At 42.9% G+C, this 26,251-nt stretch overlaps 1 protein-coding gene across 1 annotated transcript in view; it reads left to right on the top strand.

The window, feature by feature from the left end:
* Positions 1 to 26,251, top strand: part of itga1 (integrin, alpha 1) — a 322,507-nt gene that overhangs the window by 43,094 nt on the left and 253,162 nt on the right. Inside the window, exons 2-4 of the mRNA XM_078550022.1 lie at positions 5,380 to 5,500; positions 15,132 to 15,244; positions 20,026 to 20,114. Of these exons, the coding sequence (XP_078406148.1) occupies positions 5,380 to 5,500; positions 15,132 to 15,244; positions 20,026 to 20,114 (323 nt within the window). The remainder of the gene's footprint in view (positions 1 to 5,379; positions 5,501 to 15,131; positions 15,245 to 20,025; positions 20,115 to 26,251) is intronic.

Raw genomic sequence — 26,251 nt, 5'->3', positions numbered from 1 at the left:
ATGCTGTTGATATGCATCACATGGACTACCAAAATGCATTTGATAAAGTGCCACAACAGACGTGAAAGCAAACTTACACCACATGGAATAAAATGGACAGTAGCAACATGGATATGAAATTGGCCGAGTGACAGGAAACAGAGAGTAGTGATGAACTGTTGTTTTTTGGATTGAAGGAAGGTTTGTATTGGAGTTCCCCAGATCTTCCTGATATATTAATAACATAGACCTTGGTGTACAAGGCACAGTTTAAAAAGTTGCGGATGATATGAAATTTGAAACTACTTTGAACTGTGAAGACAATAGTGTACAACTTCAAAAAGATGTAGATGGGTTGGTGGAATGGGCAGACAAGCAGCAGATGAAATTTAATGCAAAGAAGTGTGAAGTGATTCATTTTGGTCAGAAAAATGTAGAGAGGAATCTGGGTGTATTTGTGCACAAGCCATTGAAAGTAGCAGGACAGAAACACGGTTAATAAAGCATAGAAACATATAAAATAGGAACAGGAGTAGGTCATTTGGCCCTCCATCTCAATGTTGTATTTGATCGCTCTCCCCATACCCCTTGATGCCTTTAGAGTCCAGAAATCTATCTATTTTCTTCTTAAATATATTCAGTGACTTGGCCTCCACAGTCTTCTGTGGTAGAGAATTCCATAGGTTCACCACCCTCTGAGTGAAGACGTTTCTCCTCATTTTGGTCCTAAATGGTCTACCCCATATCCTGAAATTGTAACCCCTTGTTCTAGGCCCCCCAGCCAGAGGAAATATCATCATTACATCCAGTCACTCCATCCCTGTCAGAATTTTATATGTTTCATTGAGACCTCCTCTCATTCTTCTAAACTCTAGTGAATACTGGCCTAGTCGGCCTAATCTCTCCTCATACAACAATCCTGCCATACCAGGAATCATTCTGGTAAACTTGCACTACACTCCCTCTATGGCAAGTATATATTTTCTTAGGTAAGGAGACCAAAACTGCACACAATGCTCCAGGTGTGGTCTCACCAAGGCCCTGTACATCTGCAGTACGCATACAGGGCACAGTGCTTTATAAATAGGGTCATAGCATACTAAAGCAATTAAGATATGTTAAACTGTATAAAACACTGATTCAGCCTTAACTGGAGGGTTGCATACCATTCTGAGCACCACACTTTAGGAAGTAAAGATTCAGAAAAGATTCACAAGAATGGCTCCAAGGGATGAGGAACTTCAGTTATGTAGATACATTGGAGAAGCTGGTGCTGTTCTTCTTGGGGAAGATAAGTTTAAATGAGATTTGATAGTGTTCAAAATCATAAGGGACCTGGACAGAGTAAATAGGGAGAAACTCTTTCCATTGGTGGAAGGAAATAGAACCAGAGGACACTCGTTTAAGATAATTGGTAAAGGAAGCAATGGTGACATGATGCAAAGCTTTTTCATGCAGTGAGTGGTTAGAATCTGGAATGCACTGCCTGAGAGTGTGGTAGAGGCATGGTTAATTGAGGCTTTCAAAAGGGAATTGAATCATTACCCAAAAAGGGAAGGTAGGCAGGGCTACAGGGAAAAGGATTGGGTGTGGATCTAGGTGAACTAGATTACATTCTGTGCCATTGCTACCTAGTGCTACTTCCAAGTGATGTTTGATAAGGGCTGATTTGGTGGCTGAAGGAGTGTGGTAGGTGGTTGATGGTAATTAGCAGGAAAATGTTTAGCACTTCCTGGAGTTCTCATTGAAGTATTGAGGCTTGAGTGGTCATGCAAATCCTCCATTTAATTGAAAATCTTCCAAGTACAGTTGTCACAACAGACTATAGTCTATACAGAAATTTGTTGATGCAATATTAGATTTGTTGATGCAACGTTTGGGCAAATGTAAGTCTACTGTCTGGAATGTACAAAATATATGTTAAAGACAGTTTGCAGCCAGCACAGGTACTTTTGCAAGATCATTAAATTTCATTCTGCCTTTGAAAGTGATCTTGGGTCACTGTTATGACAATGTGAGGAAGCGTAAAAAATAACTCCTCTAGTTTTCCACTCCAGGTCTGACCGTAACAAGGTTTTGTTGTGAATGTAACAAGGATGTGCTTTGCCAATATTGCAGAATCACGCTATGTACACTTTCAGGTTATAAAGAATTAGTCAGACAGGTTTTCTGAGTTTGAAACAAAGGATAAGATAAGTTTATTGGCCCTACTTCCCAAATTAAAAAAAAAACTAGGTAAATTGCAACCGCCATTTATACATTACACACATTCACTGGGCCCAGCCACACGAGTACAGATGGTAGAACAAAAGGATAGGCTTGGAGATTTTATTACAGTTTGTGAGGAAAATAAACAATCAATGAAATATATGGTTAATTGTTCTTTGGCTGGTCTAAATAAGGTGATTCCACATTGTGGCCATTTTGTTCAGTTGCCTTCCTTGCTGTAGTTGTACAGAGCAGATTTCCACATTTTATCCCCAGAAGATCTCAGTTTTCAGTAGATTTCTCTTCTTAGGATGGTTACTTTTCAAATCCATGTACAATACTTCTGAGAGAAAGAGAGAGAGAGAAGGAGAGGGACAACTCTCTGCAGCCTTTCAGTATAGCCTTCCAATCTATTCTCTCTGGCTTGGTAAACTGTTCTTAAAAGTTATGCTGGCTGTATATTCTAGAGGAATTCAATTACCATGTCTTCTGTAGTCATTATTTTGTAGAATAGGGAATTACATTTGATTTTGATGTCTCATCTCAGAAACCTTTGAAGAGCAATAGTGTAAAAGCCAACAGGAGATGGGGTTTTTCATGCTCCCCAGGGGGGGTTGAGAGTCTGTTCCTTTTCATCCCACTTAGGTGGAATGCAAGTTTGTATATTGTAGCTGGCTGGCAGTCCCTCCATTGTCTTAATGGGATTACAGTTTTTATTAAGAATCCTACCAGAAAAAGAGGCATTAAGTATTGTATTTTTTTTTAAAAAGGCACACCTTCATAACAGTCACTTTTATCCACATGGTTCTGGCTGAGTATTGGCAGTTTTATTTCCCACCGATTCCCACTATTCCATTCTCTCTTCCCCATGTTGAATTTCTATCAGAATTATACATTTACATCATTCTGACCAATTTTGGGCTTGTTTCCTGATTCCTTTTTGATCCATAATTTGAATGTGTTGCACGCTGATACAGATTTAAGGATTGTCTAGCTTTAGATAAAGCACCTCCCATCAGCACCAGAGCTATCCTCACCTCCCCATGATTTTTCTGAACATGTATTATTTTAATTTGTTTACCTTGGAATTTAAGACAGTATAGGTTTCAGACTGAATTAATCACCCAGGTGGTGGTTCCATCCACTGGCTGGAAGGCTGGTGACAGCTCCACTGGGCCTATTTCCAGGAACTTCAAAAGAATGAAATGCCTATCATACAGTCTACCGCTTCCTCTTAAGGTTCCTGTGCCTTTGCCTCAACCTTCCCTGCCTCTGACTTAATTATGAGACTTGGGGAGGCGAAAGGCTTTTCACTGTGAACCTTCCCACCTGATTATATGGACCCCCTCCACCTGATTCCCAACCTGCTTCGTGGTTGGGGTGGCATTACATTTTGCCCATCAATTTAGGGGAGCTGGTGGGATTCCCACTCTACTGCAATTATGGTGGCAGATCACAGGACTCAGAATTTCAGGGCTAGGGATGGAATGAAATATTGAACTGGATGTCACTCTGAATGGCGAATGAACAGGGCAAGCCATTCATTCGGCCTGTACTAGCATGGCAGGATGCTGTTAACCAATATCCGAAATGTACAGCAGCCTTTAGAGAATATCTGGGGCCTGAACAAACAGGATAAACAAATGTGTATTTCCATAACCAATCAGGTGGAGGAATCGATAATAAACTGTGCTAAGTCTGAACCAGGAAGTATAATTTTCAGTGTCAGAGTGGTTATTTGGTGGTAATTACAACTAACTGCAGTGTTAAAAGGGTCCTTACACTGGAATGGACAAGCAGGACATTTTCTGGAGAGTATTGGCCATATCTGAGGTTAACACGTCAACTTCATGCCTTACAAAGTATTTAAATTATGGGTCAGACAGAGAGGTGTGGTTACTTTTAGAGGAACTGGGCAGCTCAAACAGCAATTTTGAGATTTAGGCATTTAACTATGTATGTGTAGTTGTTGACTCATTTTGCACATAAATCTCCACGAGTGCTTAGACTCAGCATCATTGTACAGAAAACCCAGCCAGACCTCAATCCAGTAAGGAGGATAGACATTTTACATTCTTAAAAAAGTTATTTTAAATAGTTACAGGCCTATTTTTCTCTCCTCATTGAGAATTTAGAAGAACGATTGTTCATGGAACATGTTTATTTATGCAGCTATCATATCAATTTCTACATTAGCTGCATTGGGTAAGAGAAACAATGAAGAGGCTGAATTTCGGAGAGTGATCTCATAGTGCTGTTCTGGGATGGGCATATTTGAAATTCTAGTGTCAGTTTCATTTGCATATTGTTGATGGAGCCTGTACCAATTTGAACAGAACTGCATCTCAGTGTCTCAATGAATTAATATTATGGTTCAGCTGCAGTGTAAGAGAGTCAATTGTACATCCGCAGATCACTTTAATAGTCCAGTTCCATAATTTGTCATTTAAATTTTAAATGTCCTAATGCCCTTAGCAACACTGGATGATAGGGGTACACTTGGATACATTATCGCCAATCTTACCAGTGTGGGAATTACATCAATTATCCTTCCGTTATTTGTATGTGCCCAGCCACATGCAGCGAAAATTTTAGAGGATATAAAAGGATCACAACATATTCACCTCCATCTACTCCCAGTACAGTTTTCTTTAACTTTGGAAAAGATGTGGAAATGAGGAGACTAATTGTTTGAGAGCTCTCAGCTTTCAGCTGGCAACAGGTCAATTAAGGCTTTATGTGGCCCCTGGAAAGGCCCCAGATAAAGATAATTGACCCTGAAAGGAGTGAATTTTGGTACATTACAGCGCCTATAAGTTTCTAAGCAGATGAAGATTGAAAAGCTGCCAAAGTTCTTCAGTTTGTGAAGGCACTCCAGGGCCCTAAAGTGGCGTGGCTCTGGACCATTGTGCTTTCCAATGACAGAGTAGGGTGGCTGCCACCGATGCACACCAACTAGTGTATACAGCCTGGCCCATCCACTAAAATGTTCCAGTCCCAAAGATTTGGAAAGAAGCCTGTATCCTTCCAGTCAGGCTGCCACACCTACACCAGTGATCCAGGCCCATCAGGATTTTGGTCTCTATTCTGCATTTAATTTTGCTGTGCTGCTGTGTGTTTAGCTTAAGTGTAAATAATATCTAAGAATGTATACTTTACCTGGATTTATTTTATTGCTTACTCTTCCTACAGGTATATTGCAACTAGTCGGTTCATTCAATGTTGATGTTAAAAAACCCATGATATTTACTGGCTCACAAGAAGATATGTTTGGATATACTGTTAAGCAATTTGAAAATGAAGAAGGGAAATGGTAAGCAGTGTTTGCTTTTTAACAACTTTAGAACCTATTCTGCTTTAAAAGGAAATACTGTGATTCTGGCATTGTATGAAGTAGCAAATAGCACCACTTGAAGTGGTGCTGCACAAGTATACTGACCTCTCCGGATATCACAGTCACCTTCACATAGTCATCTCATTCACATAATTTTCTGGTGCTTCAAGTGCATCATGACGCTTCAGGAGTCGCTGAACAAGACATTAGCAGCCAGTGAAGGTCTTCATGCCCAATTTAGGGAATGGATGCGCAAGTAATTTCAATGCATCAGGCACTGACCATCGTATTACCAGTCCAGGATATTTTACAATGCCAATCTGTTACATATGTTATGAATTATTCGAAACACATATTTTTCATGTTGTCCCAGACAAACATTGATTGATGGTTTGAACTTTTGTACTACTACGGAAGAGAATATTTGATGACATGCAAACTCTTTCTTCCTCTCTGCAGTGTCAGATATTTTGTTTTAATCCTGCCTAGTTGAAAAGAAAACATCTGTGAGATGCTGTAGATTTTTAATTAATAAGTCCTGTTGTTTCCTTTCTGATCCACAGGAAATCAAACAAGGCTTAAATGTTAATTAATGCATCCTTAAAATGCATAGCAAACTTGGCATGTTAAGAAAAAAAAACATATGTAACAAATAATTATTTACCTCCCCTGTATCCTATGCTGCAATTACTACATAACCCAGTGAGCAGTCTGCATGTTTAATTTGATTATTTGCCCTTTCATCAGAGCTTAGAGCTTTTGGTGCTAACTAACAACCAGTATCTATAAAGCACTCCACACATGGAAAGCACTTTATAAAAAGGTAGTCTCCAAATATGAGAGAAAGGCAGTTGGAGGGTCAGGCTGGGGGGAGGTGGGGGGGTGATGGAGGGGAGGAGAGAAGCATGCGGGAAGATATAAGGCATTAAATAAAAAGAGCCAGAGGCAGTGGGCTGGATTTAATGATAAAATTGTGGTAAGGCTATCAGCACTCACCATTATTACTGGGTAAATTGGACAGCATCATCTGGCACCCTCAAATGCACAGTTAAATGTGCAAATCAGTTGCTGGCAGAGAGAGCCTGTTCCTCCACAGGGTACACTGTTGCAGTCCACACTGATAGACCCGGCACTGAAATGAATTCAACAGCTTGAACATCTGGCAACTGCCCTTTAGTAATGCATTAAAAATGTCTGAAAAAGTTAAGGATGGTGTATTCAGGTGTAAGGGTGTTTTTAATGGTGTGTTAAGTGATAATTATTGCTGAACAACTTCGCTAACTCTGGTAATTTAAATTGACAAATGTGGCACCTCATTTCATCGGAAGAAAACGAGTGTTGGAGATTTAAAAATAAACAAATAAATGTTTTTGTACTTTTTCTGTCTGTCTCTTAACTTTCTCCCTTAATTCCATCTGAATTTCCCAAACCTTGTTTCACATTCTGTACTTCATTTAAACCTATTTATGCATCCTGCTTTATATTTCCTGGTTTAGATTCTGTGGGCAGTGTTTAAAGGAGGTGACAGGGGCCTCACCTGCCAGTTGAAGAGCTGGTGAGAGCCCATGTTACCTGTTTTAGGGAAGGTCCACAGTATTAAGTACCACTCAGGCACTTAATTGAACAGAGACGGGCCCCTATGGTGGAAGTCGCACTCATCGATCTGCTGGTCAATCAGAGGCAGGCAGCTCTATTGAATGGCAACACCATGGATGAGGCAGTGGTTGCTGCCAATATGACATTAAACCAGAGGCCTAGTATCATCGTTGAATCCCAGGCCACAGATGGGTGATGGTGGGGGGGAGGGGGGGATGCGGGTTCAGGATCATGGGGTGTGGTCACGGGAAGGAGTTGGTAGCAAGGGTGGGGGTGGCTCTCAGTGGGCCTCCCTTCCCAATGCCAAGACCCTTGATCAAGCACTGAGTGCCTTTGAACAAAGGACCCCCCTACGGCCCCGCTCCCCCATTCCCCACGGGAATCTACAAGCAACCCTGCACAGATTTTCATGTTGTGTTTTCTGCTTGATAGCCCCCCCCCACCACCACCACCACCCCCACCTCCCTGCTGCTGGGTTACTACCAATGGGGGCGGGATGAGGCCCTTAAGTGGGTATTAATTTCTCACTTAAGGGCCTCAATTAGTGGCAGGATGGGAAGGCTGTTCACAGACCTTCCTGCCACAGACTTAATCAGAATGGAGGCGGAAAGATGGAGGGGTCCACACCCACCACCCTCTCGGCCCCATCACCAAACTCACCACAGGGGAGGGCATTAAATTCTACCCTTCTACCCTGTGTGTCTCAGTGAGATTTCTTCGGCTTTGAAGAGCTTTGTTTTTTTTAACCTATTCCCAGATATCACAATTCCACTGGAAGGGGCACCATATTGGAATAGAGACCATATTCGGGCAAATCTACATTCTAATCACTGCAAAAACTGTGGACAGCAGTCACTGAGGTGAACACTAAGTGCTGTTCTTTCATTGCTGACTTCATAATTTTGACAACTGGTTTGATGAAGATTTTAATAGCAGGGAGGGAGTTGGTTAAGGTAGATGGAATTTGTGAGAAGGTTCAAGGGACAAGAACACAACTGTTGAGTGTTCACTAATGATGTAATGGAAGAAATGCAGAACACGTCATATTCCTGCACAGAGGAAGTCGAGAACAAGGTGCTAAGCCATGCTGTAGTTCATTAAGTGGGTCATTCAGCTGACAATTGAAATCCCATATGTCCGCACTGGAGCCCTTATTATCCATATCACTTCCTGCGTTGTGTTTCAGGATGCACTGGAAGTATAAAGTAGATCTGCAATGTAAAACTGTAAGATTTGTTTTAATTAGGTAATGTAGAACCAGGGCTCATAATGCAAGACCACCACAATATTTACTTTTTGAGCAAAAGAAATAGTGTACACCAATGCACCTCCCAAGTTGTCCTTATTCTGATGGTGGTTCCTTTGATTCTAAACATTTACATATACCATTATTGATTACTTAATTTATTGCCACATTTTATACCAAAGGAGGATAGCAAATTAATTTGTGATAGCTCAAAACTTCCAAAGGCTTAAAACAGTCCCTAGATCCTCTGTGAATTTGTTTTCATTTCTTTGGACATTAGCTGAGTTTGCACACTCAAAACTTTCTTCGGTGGAGACAATGTGAATAATTATCCATGCAAAGAAGGCATTTTGCCAGGAGAGTGTCTTCCATTTGTTCTTTGTAACTTTCCAATGTCCTTGCTGAGCTTTGATAATGATACAGTGAAACACAATGCAAAGTAAATTACTATATGTGTGTTTATATCTATGTTCTGGAAAGCTCAGTTGGGTGCATTTTCATCTTTAGCACCTAGGAATAAAGCATCATCACCTGTACATAACAGAGCTTTAACTAAATGGAAGAAAGATTATGGGTGTGATATTCTCTCTACCTGATTCTCTTCTCTATGCTGCAATTCTTCACACTGAATGCTAAAAATGAAATCTGTTCCTTGATCATAGCACAGATTAAAAAATAACCCCTACACATTGCTGTTTCCTGATCATATTGTAGTACAGTTATGCTTCCGGTCACACCAGCACCCATGTTCTATGGTACAGTAGCTTGTTTATGGTCCCCTTTTGAAAACTGTAGAGATAGAGATCAGTCCATCGTTGGGAATTATGCCATTTATTAGACCGGATCCCCTTCTTGTAAATAAGTGTCCTTCTGTTCTCAAATGCCAACAGAGTTCAGATCCATTATGATGATGTTATGTGTGCGAAGCCTGCAATCAGAGGCAGTCAGAACAGAATAGCTGCTACTTTAGTCTGAAAGTGAACAGCTTGTTGCACGGAAACAGCAAATTGCCTTCATAATATTTTCTGAAAATTATTTGTTATTAGTTTCTACTGGGGAAAAAAACTCTGTTCATATTTTAGCACCAACAGTAACAGGCTTAGGCCAGAATTTTTCTGTTGGCGAGTGGGCTCAGCGAGAGCAGGCGGGGGCGGTCGCAGAGCCATCGCCGCCTGGGATTGGCTCCGCACCACTATTTTACGCGGGCGGGCCAATTAAGGACTGCCCAGTGTAATACGCGAGCTGTAGCGCTCAGCGCTACCTGTGCAGGAGGGGGGAGGAGGGAGAGTCGGGGCCAGCACTCTTTCGCACATGGCACGGAGTGGCCTCAGGGAGATTGAAGCGGTTTTCAAATAAATAAATAAATGGCTCAAAAATTTATTTAAACATGTCCCCTCATGTGACTGTGTCATAAATTTCATTAAAAAAATTTATTTAATTAATAAACGCTTTAGAAAACCTCATCCCACTCGCAGATGAGGTTTCCTAAAAAACGTGAAGGCCGCTTGGCCTTTTCGCCTGCCCGCCAACCTTAAGGTTGGACGGGGAGCATCAACAATGACCTTAATAACTTCCTTAATTGCCTTAATAAGCCATTTACATATTGGCGGGCGCCCGCCGACACAGCGCGATGACTTCGGGACACACGCTCGACGTCATCGCACACCATTTTACACGTCGGTGTGTTGGGCCTGCCCCCCACACGCCGACTGAAAGATCCTGCCCTTAGTCATGTTTTACACATTCAGATGTTATATTACTATGACTAAGAAGAAAAGCCGATCATATTTTTTGTTTCCATTATCATCACCATCCTACTAGGAGTTGTAAAGATTCCTAGAAAGTGTGCTTTAATATCCCAGAGGTGATTCAGTATGAATGAATTATTCCTATACACTTAAAAGCATAATACGTGCGATTTTGCAAGTGCAAAACTTTTTGGCTACAGGGTCCGGTCACACGGAGAACAGAAAATAGTGAGTTCTAAAACCAGCCTATTCTGTGTTTATGTAATACAGCACACAAGTTTCTGTGCTTGTTTCTCCAGGAGCTTTGTTTTCTCTCTCGTACACAATACACACATGCTTCACTTACATCATGTATCTGATACAAATTACTGCACAATGAAACAGCTAATGAAATTCCAGAGGTTATGTAGAACTTGTGCAGTGAGCTTAACTCATCTATTTAAAATAGCTGTTAAGGGCAGCCACAGCCTGATCTGTGGGGATGGGTTGAATGGCCTCCAGTGCTATAATAATTCTGTGCTTCTGTGATCCTGTGACGTTGTTTTTAAAAAGCACAGTTGTTCCCTCATTTGTGTCAATCTCAAGAAAAACAAATGATCTGTTCCCTTTAAAATCTAGAATACTTGAATTGTATCTCAACAGGGCCAGAGTAAACTAATCACTTACACCTTAAACTATATCAATTTGCTTACCCTTTCCTGCAATGCCTCCAATATCTGGATAACCTTACTGTAGAACATCAAGTGGGATTGTACATAGGTGTGACTATAGCTGGGCCTTGTAAAGACTCATTATCAACTCATTGGATTTATGCCGTAAAATTCTGGGTATACATCTCAAGATTTGAAAAATGTTCTTGCTGTTGATGTATATTATGTAGTTAATGTCAGTCAGCAGTCCACCAAAAACAGTAGAACTGACTCTGATAGCGTACAATCATCAAACTGTATATATTTATTTATTTCCCTTCCTAGTCTCATTATCTTGTATTTTTCACATTTAGTTTCACGTTTCACTCACTAGCTCACTATCGCAAGATATCTAGTGCTTGTTTCTTTTTTCTCTTTTGTTTGAATCACTACCCAATTTTGTGACATCTGCAACCATAGGCGACTTTACTTTATCTTCAGCCTTAAAACTTCAACAATATAAGCAGCAATGATCCAGCACTGATCCTTCTGATATCGTAGTGATGGGCCCTTGAAATAATACAGCTCATTCACAAACACCTTGGGCAGAATTTTTACATTGGTGGGCGGGCGCACGCCTGGCCCGATCAGATGCGAAATAGCGCAAGATGACTTCAGGCGACCGTCCTGACGCCATTCCACACTCGCGTGATATTTCAGTTGGCAGGCATGCGTAAAAGTCAGAAGTGCGCCCAGCGACAATTAAGAGGCCAATTAAGGTATTTAAAGTTGAAATTGCCTTTAATTTTACGTTGCCTGTCCAGCCTTACAGTTGGCAGACGGGTGAATCAGCCAGGTGGCCTTTGCATTTTTCTTCAAACCTCATCCACAGGCAGGATGATGTTTCCGTGATGAAATAAAATGTAAATAAATTTCTGTGCACAGCATGTTCAGTAGCTAAATTTTCAAGTGATTTATAATGATGCCTGGACAGTTTCTTTCAGCTTCTGAAACCTTTATTTTTGATTTTTCAGGTCTTCAGCTCCCTGAGGTAGCCCTCTGCCTTCAGGGAGCTTTCATTCAGCGCTCGCCCGCGCCCGCACTGATGTCAGTGCCCGCCTTCTCCCGCCCCCACCCCGGCACGCTGAGCATTTCAGCGGCGCTTCATGCTGGCTGGCCATTAATTGGCCAGCGAGAATGAAATCACGGCCGGGGGCCAATCACGGTCAGCAGTCCGCTCCCCTGCCGATCGCGCCTTCCTGCCGACCTAAAAATCCTGCCCCACTTCTTTTCAATCTATCTTTAATTCACCACAGAAGCTTACCTCTCATTCAATGACCTTTCCAACATATGGGCTAATTACGAGTAGCATCATGTCAATTGTCTTTTTTTAAACTTTCATAGGATGTGGGCATTGCTGACACAGTCAGCATTTGCTGCTCATCCCTAATTGCCCTTGAGAAGGTGGTGGGGAGCCGCATTCTTGAACTGCTACAGCACCCTCAGCACTGTTAGGAAGGGAATTCCAGGGTTTGACCCAGCGACAGTGAAGGAATGGTGAAATAGTTTCAAGTCAAGATGGTGTGTGGCTTGAAGGGGAACTTGCAGGTGGTGGTGTTTCCCTGCATCTGCTGCCCTTGTCATTCAAGGCGGTAGAGGTCGTGGGTTTGGAAGGTGCTGTTGAAGGAATGTTGATGCATTGCTGCTGTGCATCTTGTATGTGGTACACACTGCTGCCACTGTGCATTGGTGGTGGAGGGAGTGAATGTTTAAGGTAGTATATGGGATACTGATCAAGCAGGCTGCTATATACTTGATAGTGTTGAGCTTCTTGTATGTTGTTGGAGTCACACTCATCCAGGCAAGTTTAATGTATTCAGTCACACTCCTGACTTTTGCCTTGGTGGACAGACTTTGAGGAGAAAGAAGTTACTAGCCGCCTCTGACCTGCTCTGGTAGCCACAGTACTTTTATGACTGGTCCAATTCAGTGCCTGGTCAATGGTAACCCCCAGGATGTTGATAGAGGGGTATTCATCAACGGGAAAGCCATTGAATGTCAAGTGGAGATGGTTAGATTCTTGCTTGTTGGAGATGGTCACTGTCTGGGACTTGAGCGCAATTGTTAGTTGCCACTTGTAAGTCCAAACAGAAATTTTGTCTTGTTGCAAATGGGCATGGGCTGCTTCAGTGTCTGAGGAGTCGCGAATGGTGCGGAAGATTGTGTAATCATCAGCGAATATCCCCATTTCTGACCTTATGATGGAAGGAAGTTCATTGATGAAGCAGCTGAAGATGGTTGGGCCTTGGAGTTCCCTGAGGAACTCCTGCAGTGATGTCCGGGAGCTGAGATGAATGGCCTCAAACAATCACAACCATCTTCCTTTGTGCTAGATATCACTCCAACCAGTGTAGAGTTTCCCCCCCCCGATTCTCATTGATTTCAATTTTCCTGGGGTTTCGTGATGCCACACTCGGTCAAATGCTGCCTTGAGGTTAAAGGCAGTCATCCTCTCTTCACCTCTTGAATTCAGCTCTTTTGTCCATGTTTGAATCAAGGCTGTAATGAGGTCAGGAGCTGAGCATCAGTGAACATGTTATTGCTGTGTAAGTACCGCTTGATAGAACTGTTGACAACATCTTTTATCACTGCAGATGATCAAGAGTGACTGAGGTGGGGTTATTGGCTGGGTTAGATTTGTACTACTCTTTTGTGGATAGGACATACCTGGACAATTTTCGATATTGGCAGGTAGATGCCAGTGTTGCAGCTGTACTGGAACAGCTTGGCTAGTGACGCGGCAAGTTCTGGAGCACAAGTCTACAGTACTACTGCCTGAATGTTGTCAGGGCCTTTCTGAAATCAAAATGTATCATATCCAAAGAACTTCCATAGTCAACAAGGTCTGTCTTTGAATTGAGCCAAGGCTCCCTGTAAACCCCTGCTGTCTACTTCTCATCCAATATGCATGAGAAATACTGAGAGAGCCATAAACTTGTGAGAGGACATTGCACAGAACAGCAGTGAACCTGGGACAGGCAGGTGGGTGGGCGTGCGCCCGGCCCGATCAGACGCGAAATCACGCAAAGTGACATCGGGTGAGCATCCCAACATCGTCACACGCTCACACGACATTTCAGTCGGCACTTTATGTATCCAGAATTCAACTATCCAACTGGTAAATGGTATTTTTGTGTGATTTTGCTTCTGCAACTTCTTCAATATATGACATTTGCATCATTGTTGCATTCCTGTCCTCTGGGAACAGTGCCCTTGAGTGCCAAACAAAATAGCAGTCATTGCACCTACTTTGCCAGGCACCAAATAGGGTGTTTGGGCACTGTCACACTTTAATGCAGATTCTCACCTCTACGTTTATTCAACCAGCTGCTGTTTATGCTTTTCAATGTTTTTGCCCCATTCAACCTTTAGAAAGGCTAAAAGAATCTTTTCATAGCACTGTGTAAAGGCTGTTACAAGTTTACACCTATCTCTAGCCATTTATCTTTAAGTGCAAAATGCAGCCATTTGCTATCTACTTGGTAAATCATCAGCACCAAATCTAATATGTACCTGGAACTTTACGTTAATAATTAATTGGTGCAAAGCTCCAGAGTACAGCCTAGTGAGAAGTCAACAGTAGTTTTCTCTTGGGGTTCCACCATTTTGGTGCAGGGACCAGAAAATATAACTTATTTTTAATAATTCACTTACGTGATGTGAGCAACACTGGCTGGGCCAGCATTTACTGCCCATCCCTAACTGCCCTTGAGAAGGCCATGGTTAGCTGCCTTCCTGAACTGCCGCAGTCCATGTGGACTAATTTGTAATTTATTGGTCCCACAACACTCAAGAAGATTGACACCATCCTGGACAAAGCAGCCCGCTTGATTGGCACCCCATCCACAAACATTCACTCCCTCCACCACCGACGCACTGTAACAGCAGTGTGTAGCATCTACAAGACGCACTGAAGGAATTCACCAAGACTCCTTCGACAGCACCTTCCAAACCCACGACCACCACCATCTAGAAAGACAAGGGCAGCAGATAGGTGGGGACACCACCACCTGAAAGTTCCCCTCCAAGTCACTCACCATCCTGACTTGGAAATATATCACTGATCTTTCACTATTGCTGGGTCAAAATCCTGGAGCTCCCTTCCTAACAGCACTGTGGGTGTACCTACACCACATGGACTGCAGCAGTTCAAGAAGGTAGCTCACCACCGCCTTCTCAAGGGCAACTAGGGATTGACAATAAATTCTGGCCCAGCCAGAGAAGCCTATATCCCATGAATGAATAATGAAAAAAGTATTTCTGATTGGAAATAAGTACACCTATGCATGATGTGAAATCACCTTGTTTGTTTCTTTTTCCTTTGCATTCAGGCTTCTTATTGGCTCTCCCTGGGATGGACAACTCAAAAACAGAACTGGTGATGTCTATAAATGTCCAGTGTTCAAGAACAGTAACCAAAAATGTGTGAAGCTGAACTTAGCTGGTAAATTGAAATATATTTTCCCTCAGTAAATCATTGTGACAATATTCATATTCACAAAGTATTTGGGCTCAATCCTCATCTTTTATTCCATGTTATTGTATAATCTTATAAAAAGTGGTATGTGTAAGCTTGCAAAATCAAAGCAGGTAACCAATGATGTTATCAGGCCCCCGATTGGCTTATATCCATTGCTTACTGGCTTTGGGCAGGTGGCTTAGTTGGCTGTCCAGAAGCTTCCATTAAAAGAAAAAGTGTTGATTTCCTGGTGGGTAAGTAATCTGGGGCATTTCCACGTCCCACCCATCCAGTTTCCACTGGCCGGTTAGGGTTAAAATTGCCCCACCTCATCATCGAATCTAAATGATTTTTAATCTCCCTAAGCATTCGTTAAAATGCGCAAGGTATAGCCAGTGATATTAGCCCATAATAATAAGCTGCCCGTATTGGATAAAAGGATCAAACAAAAATGTTTTGAAGAGAAGGAAAAGTGGTTGAACAAAAAACGTGAAGAAATAGAAAAGGCAAAAACACAGACTCGAGAACAATGCATAAGGACACAAGGGAAATCACAGGAAAAGTTGGGTACACATCTGGTAGATACATCAAAGGGAAACAAGGAGAAGTTATCATAGAAAGGGATCAAGTACTTGCAAGGTGGACTAAATATATACAAGACTTATTGGAGGATATGTAGACAAGAAGAAAAGCCCACAGTTAAGAAAAACATGGATGGTCCAAAGATCATGAAAGATTAAGTAAAAACATCAATAAATAAGATGGTAAACAATAAAGAAAGGGCCAAATGAAATAGTCGCAGAATACATTAAAATTTTAGAAGACTTTGGAATAGAAAAACTCTTATTTCTCGTCTTTAATGAAGTTTGCGACAGAGGAGAAATCCCAAAAGATTTAAGTAAATCAATATTTAGAGCACTTCCTACAAAGCCTGGGGCAATTGAATGTGAACTCCATGGCACTATTAGTCTGACGAATCACATTACTAAGGTCCTTTTTCGAATACTGATGAATAGGGCCAGGAGCAAGATAAAGACAGAAATTCCTGCTTTTCAATGTGGTTTTGTAGAAATTAGAGGAACAAGAAATGTTATCTTTATGGTATGCATGCTATCAGAAACAGCCATGGAGAAGAAAAAATATATATTCATATGGCTTATTGATTATGGTAAGGCATTTGATAAGGTGAAACATGAAGAACTAATGAGCATGTTAGAGTCTCTTTACCTTGACGGCAAAGAACTTAGAATGATAAGAAATCTTTATTGGGAACAAAGTGCAGCCATAAAAGTTGAGACCAATTTAAGCGAGTTGCGAAGATTAAAAGAGGGGGTCAGACAGGCGTGTGTTTAGTCCTCAGATTTATTCAATTTGTATAGTGAAAATATTCTTAGACAGGTTGAAGACCTTCCTGGATTATTAGTTGGAGGCTCCAATCTTAATCACATAAAATACACCAATGACACTGCTCTTATTGCTGACTCTGAAGAGAAACTGCAAAATCTCGTAGTATCCAAAAAGAAAATCATACCAGAATGTATTTGGGGAGAGGCTTTGGTGTAAAGGTGTTGTCACTAGTTAATCCAGAAACCTAGGGTAATACTCTGGGGACCTGGGTTCAAACCCTACCATGGCAGATGGTGGAATTAAGTGTCTAATGAAACCATTGTCATAAAAACCCATCTGCTTCACTAATGTCCTTTAGGGAAGGAAATCTGCTGTCCTTACCTGGTCTAGCTTGTGTGTGACTCCAGACCCACAGCAATGTGGTTGACTCTGAAATGCACTAGCAAGCCATTCAGTTCCCAAGAGCAATTAAGGATGAGTAATAAATGCTGGCCTAGCCAGCAACACCCTCGTCCCATGAACTAATCAAAAAAATATGTGAGATCACAGTGAAGAATGAAAAGGTCACACAGGTAGACAAATTTTGTTACCTAGGAAGTATGTAAGCATTGGACAGAAAGTGCAACCAAGAAATAAGGCGAAGGATTGGAATGGCCAAACATGCATTTCAAAGATGAAAAATATTATGACCAACCCAAAATTAGCCATGAAAACAAAGCTGAGAATGCTGAAATTTTGTCAAACGGAAGCAAGTATTGAACAATCAGTTGAAGCACTGAAGAGAAAATTGAAGCTACAGAGTTGTGGTTTTTGAAGCAAATAATGTCTGGACAAGGCACATTACCAATGAAGAGGGGCTAGTAAAACCTGAGACCAAAAGAAGCCTGCTGACCAAGATCAGGAAGAGACAGTTGGAATTTCTTGGGCCCGTAATAAGAACTTATGATTTAGAAAGTCTGATGCTGATGGGAAAGATCAATGGTAAGAGAGATTGAGGTAGAGAAAGAATGACCTTTTTGAAGAGCTTGGCAAAATGTGTACCGCCAACGAAGATGATCCACACCTCCAGAGCAGGATTAACATGGAAGTCCATGTTGCTAATGCCCTCTTAGGGCATGGTACCCGAAGATATAGAGAAATCCAGTCTCTGCAGGCTAGTTATTTGTTGCAATGGAAAGGAATAAAACACTTCTCCATGGTGCACAGCTCCAGTTGTAAATCAACTTCCTGCTACAGTGTTGTTGCTGGAACTAATTAATTATTTTCTTCTTGGTCTGCAGCATCATTGAGATCTTAGTGCTGAAGCCTTTGCTTCTGTTCTGAATCACTTAAGAGTTAGGAAAATCCTGAGAAGTCTCATAGATTTTGCTTTATTTAAGGGGACATAAGGAAACTTTTAATTTAAAAAATAAATTAAATTGTCAAGTCTCCAGAAAAAGATCGGAATGGTTGAAAGATAATATAACATCAAGGACCTGAATTCACTCACCTTTACATCCCTGGCTGATTCTCCTACTGCTGCAAGTACGTTTCTCCCTCACATGGTAATCACCCTCTTGGTGACAGAAATCCTGTAAAAATTTGCCCTACATGGAAAATGATCTCTAGCCAAGGAAAATGGGCTGGGCTCATAGTAACATTGGGTTGGCAAACAGATCCACCCCCACATCCCCTGCGCCATCACGGTGAAGAGAAGAGCCTTTGCAGAGAAATATGGCTGTAGCAATGACTATCACCCCTTTGAGCCACAGGGCATCTTTGCAATGCAGGAAGAAATTTAACAATCTTACCAGAGCAGCTAAAGTTAGTTAACTGCTCCCCTGCCTCTTACCTGAAACCTCTTCATATACCACTTAATCATTCATTAAGCTCACTTTATTTTGTGATTTTATTCATTCATGTGATGTGGGCATTGCCGACAAGGCCAGCAATTCTTGCTCATCCCAATTGCCTTCAGAAGTTAGTGGTGAGTTGCCTTCTTGAACCACTGCAGTCCATATGATGTAGGTATATCCACAGCGCTGTTCAGGAGGGAGTTCCAGAATTTTGACCCTGCAACAGTGAAGGAACGGCAATATATTTCCAAGACAGATGGAGTGTGACTTGCAGACGCTGATGTTCTCATGTGCCAGTTTCCCTCGTTCTCCTGGAGAAGAGTTTGCAGATTTGGAAGGCGCTATCTAAGAAGCCTTGGGGAGTTGTTGCATGCATCATCTTGCAGATGGTATATGCTGCAGCCAAGGGTGCATCCTTGGTGGAGGGGGTGAAAGTTTAAAATGGTGTATAGGCTGCTTTGCCCTGGCTGGTGCTGAGATTCTTGAGTGTTGTTGGAGTTGCAGTCATTCAAGCAAGTAGAGAATATTCCATCTCATCCCCATTTGCCTTGTAGATGATAGACAGGCTTTGGAGAGTTAGCAGTTGAAGTACTTGCTGCAGAATTCCCAACCTCTGGCTCACTCTTGTAGCAACAGCATTTATGGCTAGAATTTTACTGCTTGGACAGATGGCCCAACTTCAGGAGGAAACGCATGGCACTGGCATGCATGGGTGACTGGCAGGACATCCCACTGCATTTTATGGGCGGCAGCCAATTAAGTGGCTGCCACCATGGCTGCCATCCTATCAATAACAGCAGTCCATCCTTCAAGAGCTGCCAGTGCAATCAGGGGGCCAAAAGCTTAGCAACCTCAGTTTGCAATAGGAGACAGAGATCCTTCTAAGTTTACTACTGAATTGTCGCCTCCTTAGTGAAATCTCATTTGAGACATTATCGAGGGAGCAATGTGGTCTGTAGACTCTGACGGTTGGGCACTCCCTAGTTGATCTTTGGCGTAGTTTTTACTGGGACAGCAGCTTTTGTCTTCAATTTGCCTTTGTTTGCATATATGCATCCCCTAGTCTGCAGCCACTATTAGCAGAATTTAGCATGTACTTTAGTATGGATGTAATGCTTGTGAATTTGGTTTACTCTTCAAAATCTGTCATTCTACACCAGAACTACACACTTTTGCATATGTACACAGAGGGAATGAGAGGGAGAGAGCGTGAGTTCAGGATACTTTCAAAACCTGTGGTTAATATTTTAAAAACAACAGACAAAAAGACTGGTCACTTGGACCAGGTACTGGAGTGTGGATGACAATTGTGGAGCTGTTCTCCAATATTATGCATACTAATTCTGCATCGGAGAACATGAGAGAAAATGGGGGATGATGGTGGTGTGTGACTTCCTAGACTTCCTTCAGTTTTACTTCTGGTTTGATCGTGTCTTCTGTTAGTTCCCTTGTGTACTAGAGAGCCTATTAAAGGGGCCTATAGTACATAACCAGACTACAAAACTTCTGATAGAGATTAATAAGATTGTAAAATGCTCTTCAGGCATTTCATGCTCATACCATGTCCATTGTTACTTTTTACAGAGTTTTTAACAGTTCCCAATATCACTGAAGTAAAAGAAAATATGACCCTCGGAATGTCATTGGTATCCAATCCTAAAGCAGGCTTTCTGGTAAGAAATTTAACTTCAGTGTTAAATTTATTTAAGATACCACCAAATAAGAAATTTGTTTAATTCTATCAATGCATAAATAAATAAGGAAAAGTTCAGTTTTCTCTTCTTTCTGTTAAATACAAGAGGTGAACGCTATACCCAACTTATCAAAAGGTCCTGGAAACAAGGTGAAAATTGTTGATGAAAGTGTTGCTGAAATAAGAGGCATATCTAAGCTTTTCATCTTGCACTCATCAGAATACTCACAAGAATACCAATATGAGGGGGAAAACAACAATTTATACTGTATGTGAAGAGAGTGTTGATTGGTTAGCAAGTGGAGTTGCCATGGAGAATGCACCACTGATGGTGACTGATGGCTAACTCAACTGAAATTTAAACCAGGCAGCTTGACCCTGATTGGTCAAGGCATTGCCCTGAGGAATGAGTCAGCGTACTGCTGTCACTTATTTTGTTTAGCTGAAACAGGTGCAATGTGTGTACATGTTCTTTCTGTCTGCAAAGAACAGGGCCCTGTGCATTAATATATGTAGCTTCCAGTACATGCAAATGTGCCACACTGCGAGCCTGACTGACAATCTTAAATTGGTTGTCAGTGTAATTCTTAGCACACTGAGGATTATTTAGCAAATGTTGTCCAATCATAGAATCACATCTAATGTTGGACACTGTGTTTAGAGTTTTGCAAGCATGGGCTGGTTGGAATCGGTCTGTACCCTGCCTGTTGCAAAAAACAGCTGGGACATACTTTTTGAGGCACATTGAGGATTATTTAGCCACTATTCATTTTGACTGTTGCTCCAGATCCAAGTCAATCAGGTCTGTAACCATTTTTTTCTCCCCTTTTTTTTACTTCTTTTCTCTTTACCCATTCTGTTTTCTTACATCCTTTCAATGCTCCTCTCTTGAGTACTCTGTTCTCCCAAACCTTGAACCCAACCCTTCAGTACACCTTGACCTTCCTATTCCCCTGCTGGCATGCCAGCCTGACTCCCTCTTAGATAAGCCTATACCTACTCTCTGTACCTGTCTTGAAATCCTCTGAAGGGTCCATCCAGGCACTCATTCCTACTTCCTTATAAAGCAGCTCCAACAGTCCCATCTTAGTCTCTCAACAACCTTCCCACCCAGCACTCCCACTGGGGAATAACATTGCCAATCTCTTCCTCATCCATTCATCCCTCTTAGTGCTAACTCTGACAGCGGATCAGCTATCATCATCCCTCTCCACATTTCCTTCTACAATGTTTTTGAACAGGGCCTTTGCCACCCATGAGTTCATTATAAGTGATTGACTGAGTTAATATTGTGGCTTGATGGAAACTTGCCTGTGGGGTGATGAAACATTCCCCCAAAATGAAGCCTCCCCATCTGGCTGTGCCTTCAACCACTTGTCCCACCCAGAACATCACAGAGGCGATGTGGGTCTAATCACCAAATCACAACTTGGTCTTTCCCCTTACTCCTCTGGCACTTACTCCTTCTTTGAGCACCTCACGTTCTTCAACCTCTCATTTAGAATTCTTGTTCTCCACCATCCACCCAAGTAACTTAAAACACGTTCTCACTCCTTTCCTCCCTTAGCCTCTGCATGGATCAACTTTTCATCCTTGGTGATTTCAATTGATCATGCTCTCTCCATTACCTCACTGCTCTCCTATCCTACCTTAATTTTTACCTTCATGTAAACGCACCAACCCATAATTTTTTTAAATTTATCCACGGGATGTGGGCTTCACTGGCTGGGCGACCATTTATTGCCCATCCCTAGTTGCCCTTGAGAAGGTAGTGGTGAGCTGCCTTCTTGAACCGCTGCAATCCATATGGTGTATGTACACCCACAGTGCTGTTAGGAAGGGAGCCCCAGGAATTTGAGCCACGTACAGTGAAGGAACGGCAATATATTTCCAAGTCAGGATGCTGAGTGACTTGGAGGGGAACTTCCAGGTGGTGGTGCTCCTATCTATCTGCTGCCCTTGTCTTTCTAGATGATAGTGGTAGTAGGTTTGGAAGGTGCTGTCAAAGGAGCATTGATGAATTCCTGCAAATCATCTTGTAGATGGTACACACTGCTGCTATTGTGCGTTGGTGGTGGAGAGAGTGAATGTTTGTGGATGCGGTGCCAATCAAGTGGGCTGCTTTGTCCTGGACGGTGTCAAGCTTCTGGAGTCAGGAGATGAGTTGCTCGTCGCATGATTCCTAGCCTCTGACCTGTCCTTGTAGCCACAGTATTTATATGGCTAGTCTAGTTCAGTTTCTAGTCAATGGAAACCCCCCAGGATGTTGATAGTGGGAGATTCAGTGATAGTAATGCCTTTGAACATCAAGGGATGATGATTGGATTCTCTCTTGTTGGAGATGGGCATTGCCTGGCACTTGTGTGGCGCGAATGTTACTTGCCACTTGTCAGCCTAAGCCTGGATGTTGTCCAGATCTTGCTGCATTTGGACATGGACTGCTTCAGTATCTGAGGAGTCACGAATGGTGCTGAGCATCGTGCAATCATCAGTGAACATCCCCACTTCTGACCTTCTGACCTTATGATGGAAGGAAGGTCATTGATGAAGCAGCTGAAGATGGTTGGCCGAGGACACTACCCTGAGGAACTCCTGCAGTGATGTCCTGGAGCTGAGATGACTGACCTCCAACAACCACAACCATCTTCCTTTGTGCTAGGTATGACTCCAACCAGCGGAGGTTTCCTCTTGATTCCCATTGTCTCCAGTTTTGCTAGGGCTCCTTGATGCCACATTCTGTCAAATGCTGCCTTGATGTCAAGGGCAGTCACTCTCACCTCACCTCAGGAGTTCAGCTCTTTTGTCCATGTTTGAACCAAGGCTGTAATGAGGTCTGGAGCTGAGTGGCCCTGGTGGAACCCAGACTGGGCATCAGTGAGCAGGTTACTGCTAAGCAAGTGCCGCTTGATAGCACTGTTGATGACCCCTTCCATCACTTTACTGATGATGGAGAGTAGACTAATGGGGCGGTAATTGACCGGTTTGGATTTGTCCTGCTTTTTGTGTACAGGACATACCTCGGCAATTTTCCACATTGCCGGGTTGATGCCAGTGTTGTAGCTGTACTGGAACTGCTTGACTAGGGGCGTGGCAAGTTCTGGAGCACAAGTCTTCAGTACTATTGACGGAATATTGTCAGGGCCCATAGCTTCAGCAGTACCCAGTGCCTTCAGCCATTTCCTGATATCACGCGGAATTAATCGAATTGGCTGAAGACTGGCATCTGTGATGCTGGGGACCTCCGGAGGAGGCCAAGATAGATCAACCACTTGGCACTTCTGGCTGATGATTGTAGCAAATGCATCAGCCTTATCTTTTCCACTGATGTGCTGGGCTCCTCCATCATTGAGGATGGGGATATTTGTGGAGCCTCCTCCAGTAAGCTGTTTACTTGTCCACCACCATTCACAACTGAATGTGACAGGACTGTGGAGCTTAGATCTGATCTGTTGGTTATGGGATTGCTTAGCTCTGTCTATCACTTGCTGCCTATGCTGTTTGGCACGCAGGTAGCCCTATGTTATAGCTTCACCAGGTTGACACCTCATTTTTAGGTATGCCTGGTGCTCTCCTGGCATGCCCTCCTGCACTCTTCATTAAACCAGGATTGCTCTCCTTGCTTGATGATAACGGTAGAGTGGGGGATATGCCAGATCATGAGGTTACAGATTGTGGTTGTATACAATTCTGTTGCTGTTGATAGCCCTCAGCGCCTCATGGATACTCAGTCTTGAGTTGCTAGATCTGTTCAAAATCTATCTCATTTAGCACGGTGGTAGTGCCACACAACACGATGGAGGGTATCCTCAACGTGAAGATGGGACTTCATCTCCGCAATGACTGTGAGGTGGTCACTCCTACTAATACTGTCATGGACAGATGCATCTGCGGCTGGCCCCCCCCCCAGTACTTCCTCCAAGTGATGTTCAACTTGGAGAGCACTGATTCATCAGCTGAGGGAGGGCGGTATGTGATAATCAGCAGGAGGTTTCCTTACCCATGTTTGGTCTGATGCCATGAGACTTCATGGGGTCTGGAGTTGATGTTGAGGATTCCTAGGGCAACTCCCTCCTGACTGTATGCTACTGTGCCACCACCTCTATTCGGCCTGTCCTACCAGTGGGACAGGACATACCCAGGGATGGTGATGGTGGTGCCTGGGACATTATCTGTAAGGTATGATTCCATGAGGATGACTACGTCAGGCTGTTGCTTGACTAGTCTGTGAGACAGCTCTCCAAATTTTGGCACTAGCCCCCAGATGTTAGTAAGGAGGACTTTGAGGGTCAGCAGGGCTGAGATTGCCATTGTCGTTTCAGGTCCCTAGGTTGATAACAGTCCGGTTTCATTCCTTTTTTGTGACTTTGTAGTGGTTTGTAATAACTGAGTGGTTTACTAGGCCATTTCAGAGGGCATTCTTAAGAGTCAGCCATCTTGCTGTGGGTCTGGAGTCACGTGTAGGCTATGGGCCTAGTGCTGTAAAATGGAATTAGAATAGTTAGGTACTTGTTTGACTGGCGCAGACTTGATAGGCCAAAGGGCCTTTTTCTGTGCTGTAGACCTCTATGGCTTCAGTGGTCAACAGATTTCCTTCCCTGAAGGACATTAGTGATCCAGATGGTATTTTACAATAATCGACAATGGCTTCATGGTCATCATCAGACTTCTAATTCCAGATTTTTATTGAATTCAAATTCCACTGTCTGCCGTGGCGGGATTTGAACCCAGGTCTCCAGAGCATTACCCTGGGTCCCTGGATTACCAGTCCAGCGACAATACTACTACATCATCGCCTCCCCCGTATTCTCTGAAGAATCACAGGCAATGATCTCTCTTCCCACTTCCATAAGGATCTGTCCTTGACCTCCACCTATTTCTCATCTGCATGCTGTTCCTTAGTGACATCACACAAAAACACAGGGCCAACTTTATGGCCCCCAACAGGGCATGTTTTTGGCAAGGGTGGGTCAGGTAAAATATGATGGGTGCCCACTAGGCTACCTGACCTTGGGACCACTGAAGCCATAGAGTCATAGAGTCATAGAGGTCACAGCACAGAAAAAGGCCCTTTGGCCCGTCGAGCCTGCGCTGGTCAAACAAGTACCCTAACTATTCTAATCCCATTTTCCAGCACTAGGCCCATAGCCTTGTATGCCATGGCATTGCAAGTGCACATCCAAATACTTAAGTGTTATGAAGGTTTCTGCCTCTACCACCCTTTCAGGCAGTGAGTTCCAAATTCCCACCACCCTCTGGGTGAAAAAATTCTTCCTCACATCCCCTCTAAACCTCCTTCCCCTTACCTTAAATCTATGCCCCCTGGTTATTGATCCCTCCACCAAGGGGAAAAGTTCCTTCCTGTCTACCCTATCTATGCCCCTCATAATTTTATACACTTCAATCATGTCCCCCCTCAATCTCCTCTACTCCAGCCTTTCCAATCTCTCATAACTAAAACTCTCCAGCCCAGGCAACATCCTGGTAAATCTCCTCTACACTCTCTCTAGTGCAATCACATCCTTCCTATAATGCGGATTCCAGAACTGCACACAATAATCTAGCCATGGCCTAACCAGCATTTTAGACATTTCCAGCATTATCTCCCTGTTCTTATATTCTATGCCTCGGCTAATAAAGGCAAGTATCCCATATGCCTTCTTGGCCACCTTATTTACCTGTCCCACAATTTAAGAGACCGGTGGACATGCACACCAAGATCCCTCTGATCCTCAGGACTTCCCAGGGTCCTACCATTCATCGTGTATTCCCGTGCCTTGTTTGTTCTGCCCAAGTGCATCACCTCACACTTATCCGGATTAAATTCCATTTGTTGCTGATCAGCCCATCTGACCAGACCGTCTATATCCTCCTGTAATCTAAGGCTATCCTCCTCACTATTTACCATCCCATCAATTTTCATGTCATCCATGAACTTACTGATCAACCCTCCTACATTCAAGTCTAAATTGTTTATATATACCACAAACAGCAAGGGACCCTATGGAACCCCACTGGGCACAGGCACAAAAACACCCCTCGACCATCACCCTCTGCTTCCTGCCACTTCGCCAATTCTGGATCCAATTTGCCAAAATGCCTTGGATCCCATGGGCTCTT

This window comes from Cetorhinus maximus, chromosome 1 (assembly GCF_964194155.1).
Source record: "Cetorhinus maximus chromosome 1, sCetMax3.hap1.1, whole genome shotgun sequence".
Classification (NCBI taxonomy): Eukaryota; Metazoa; Chordata; class Chondrichthyes; order Lamniformes; family Cetorhinidae; genus Cetorhinus; species Cetorhinus maximus.
Note: the sequence above shows the minus strand (reverse complement) of the source record. Positions and strands in the feature narration are given on the sequence as shown.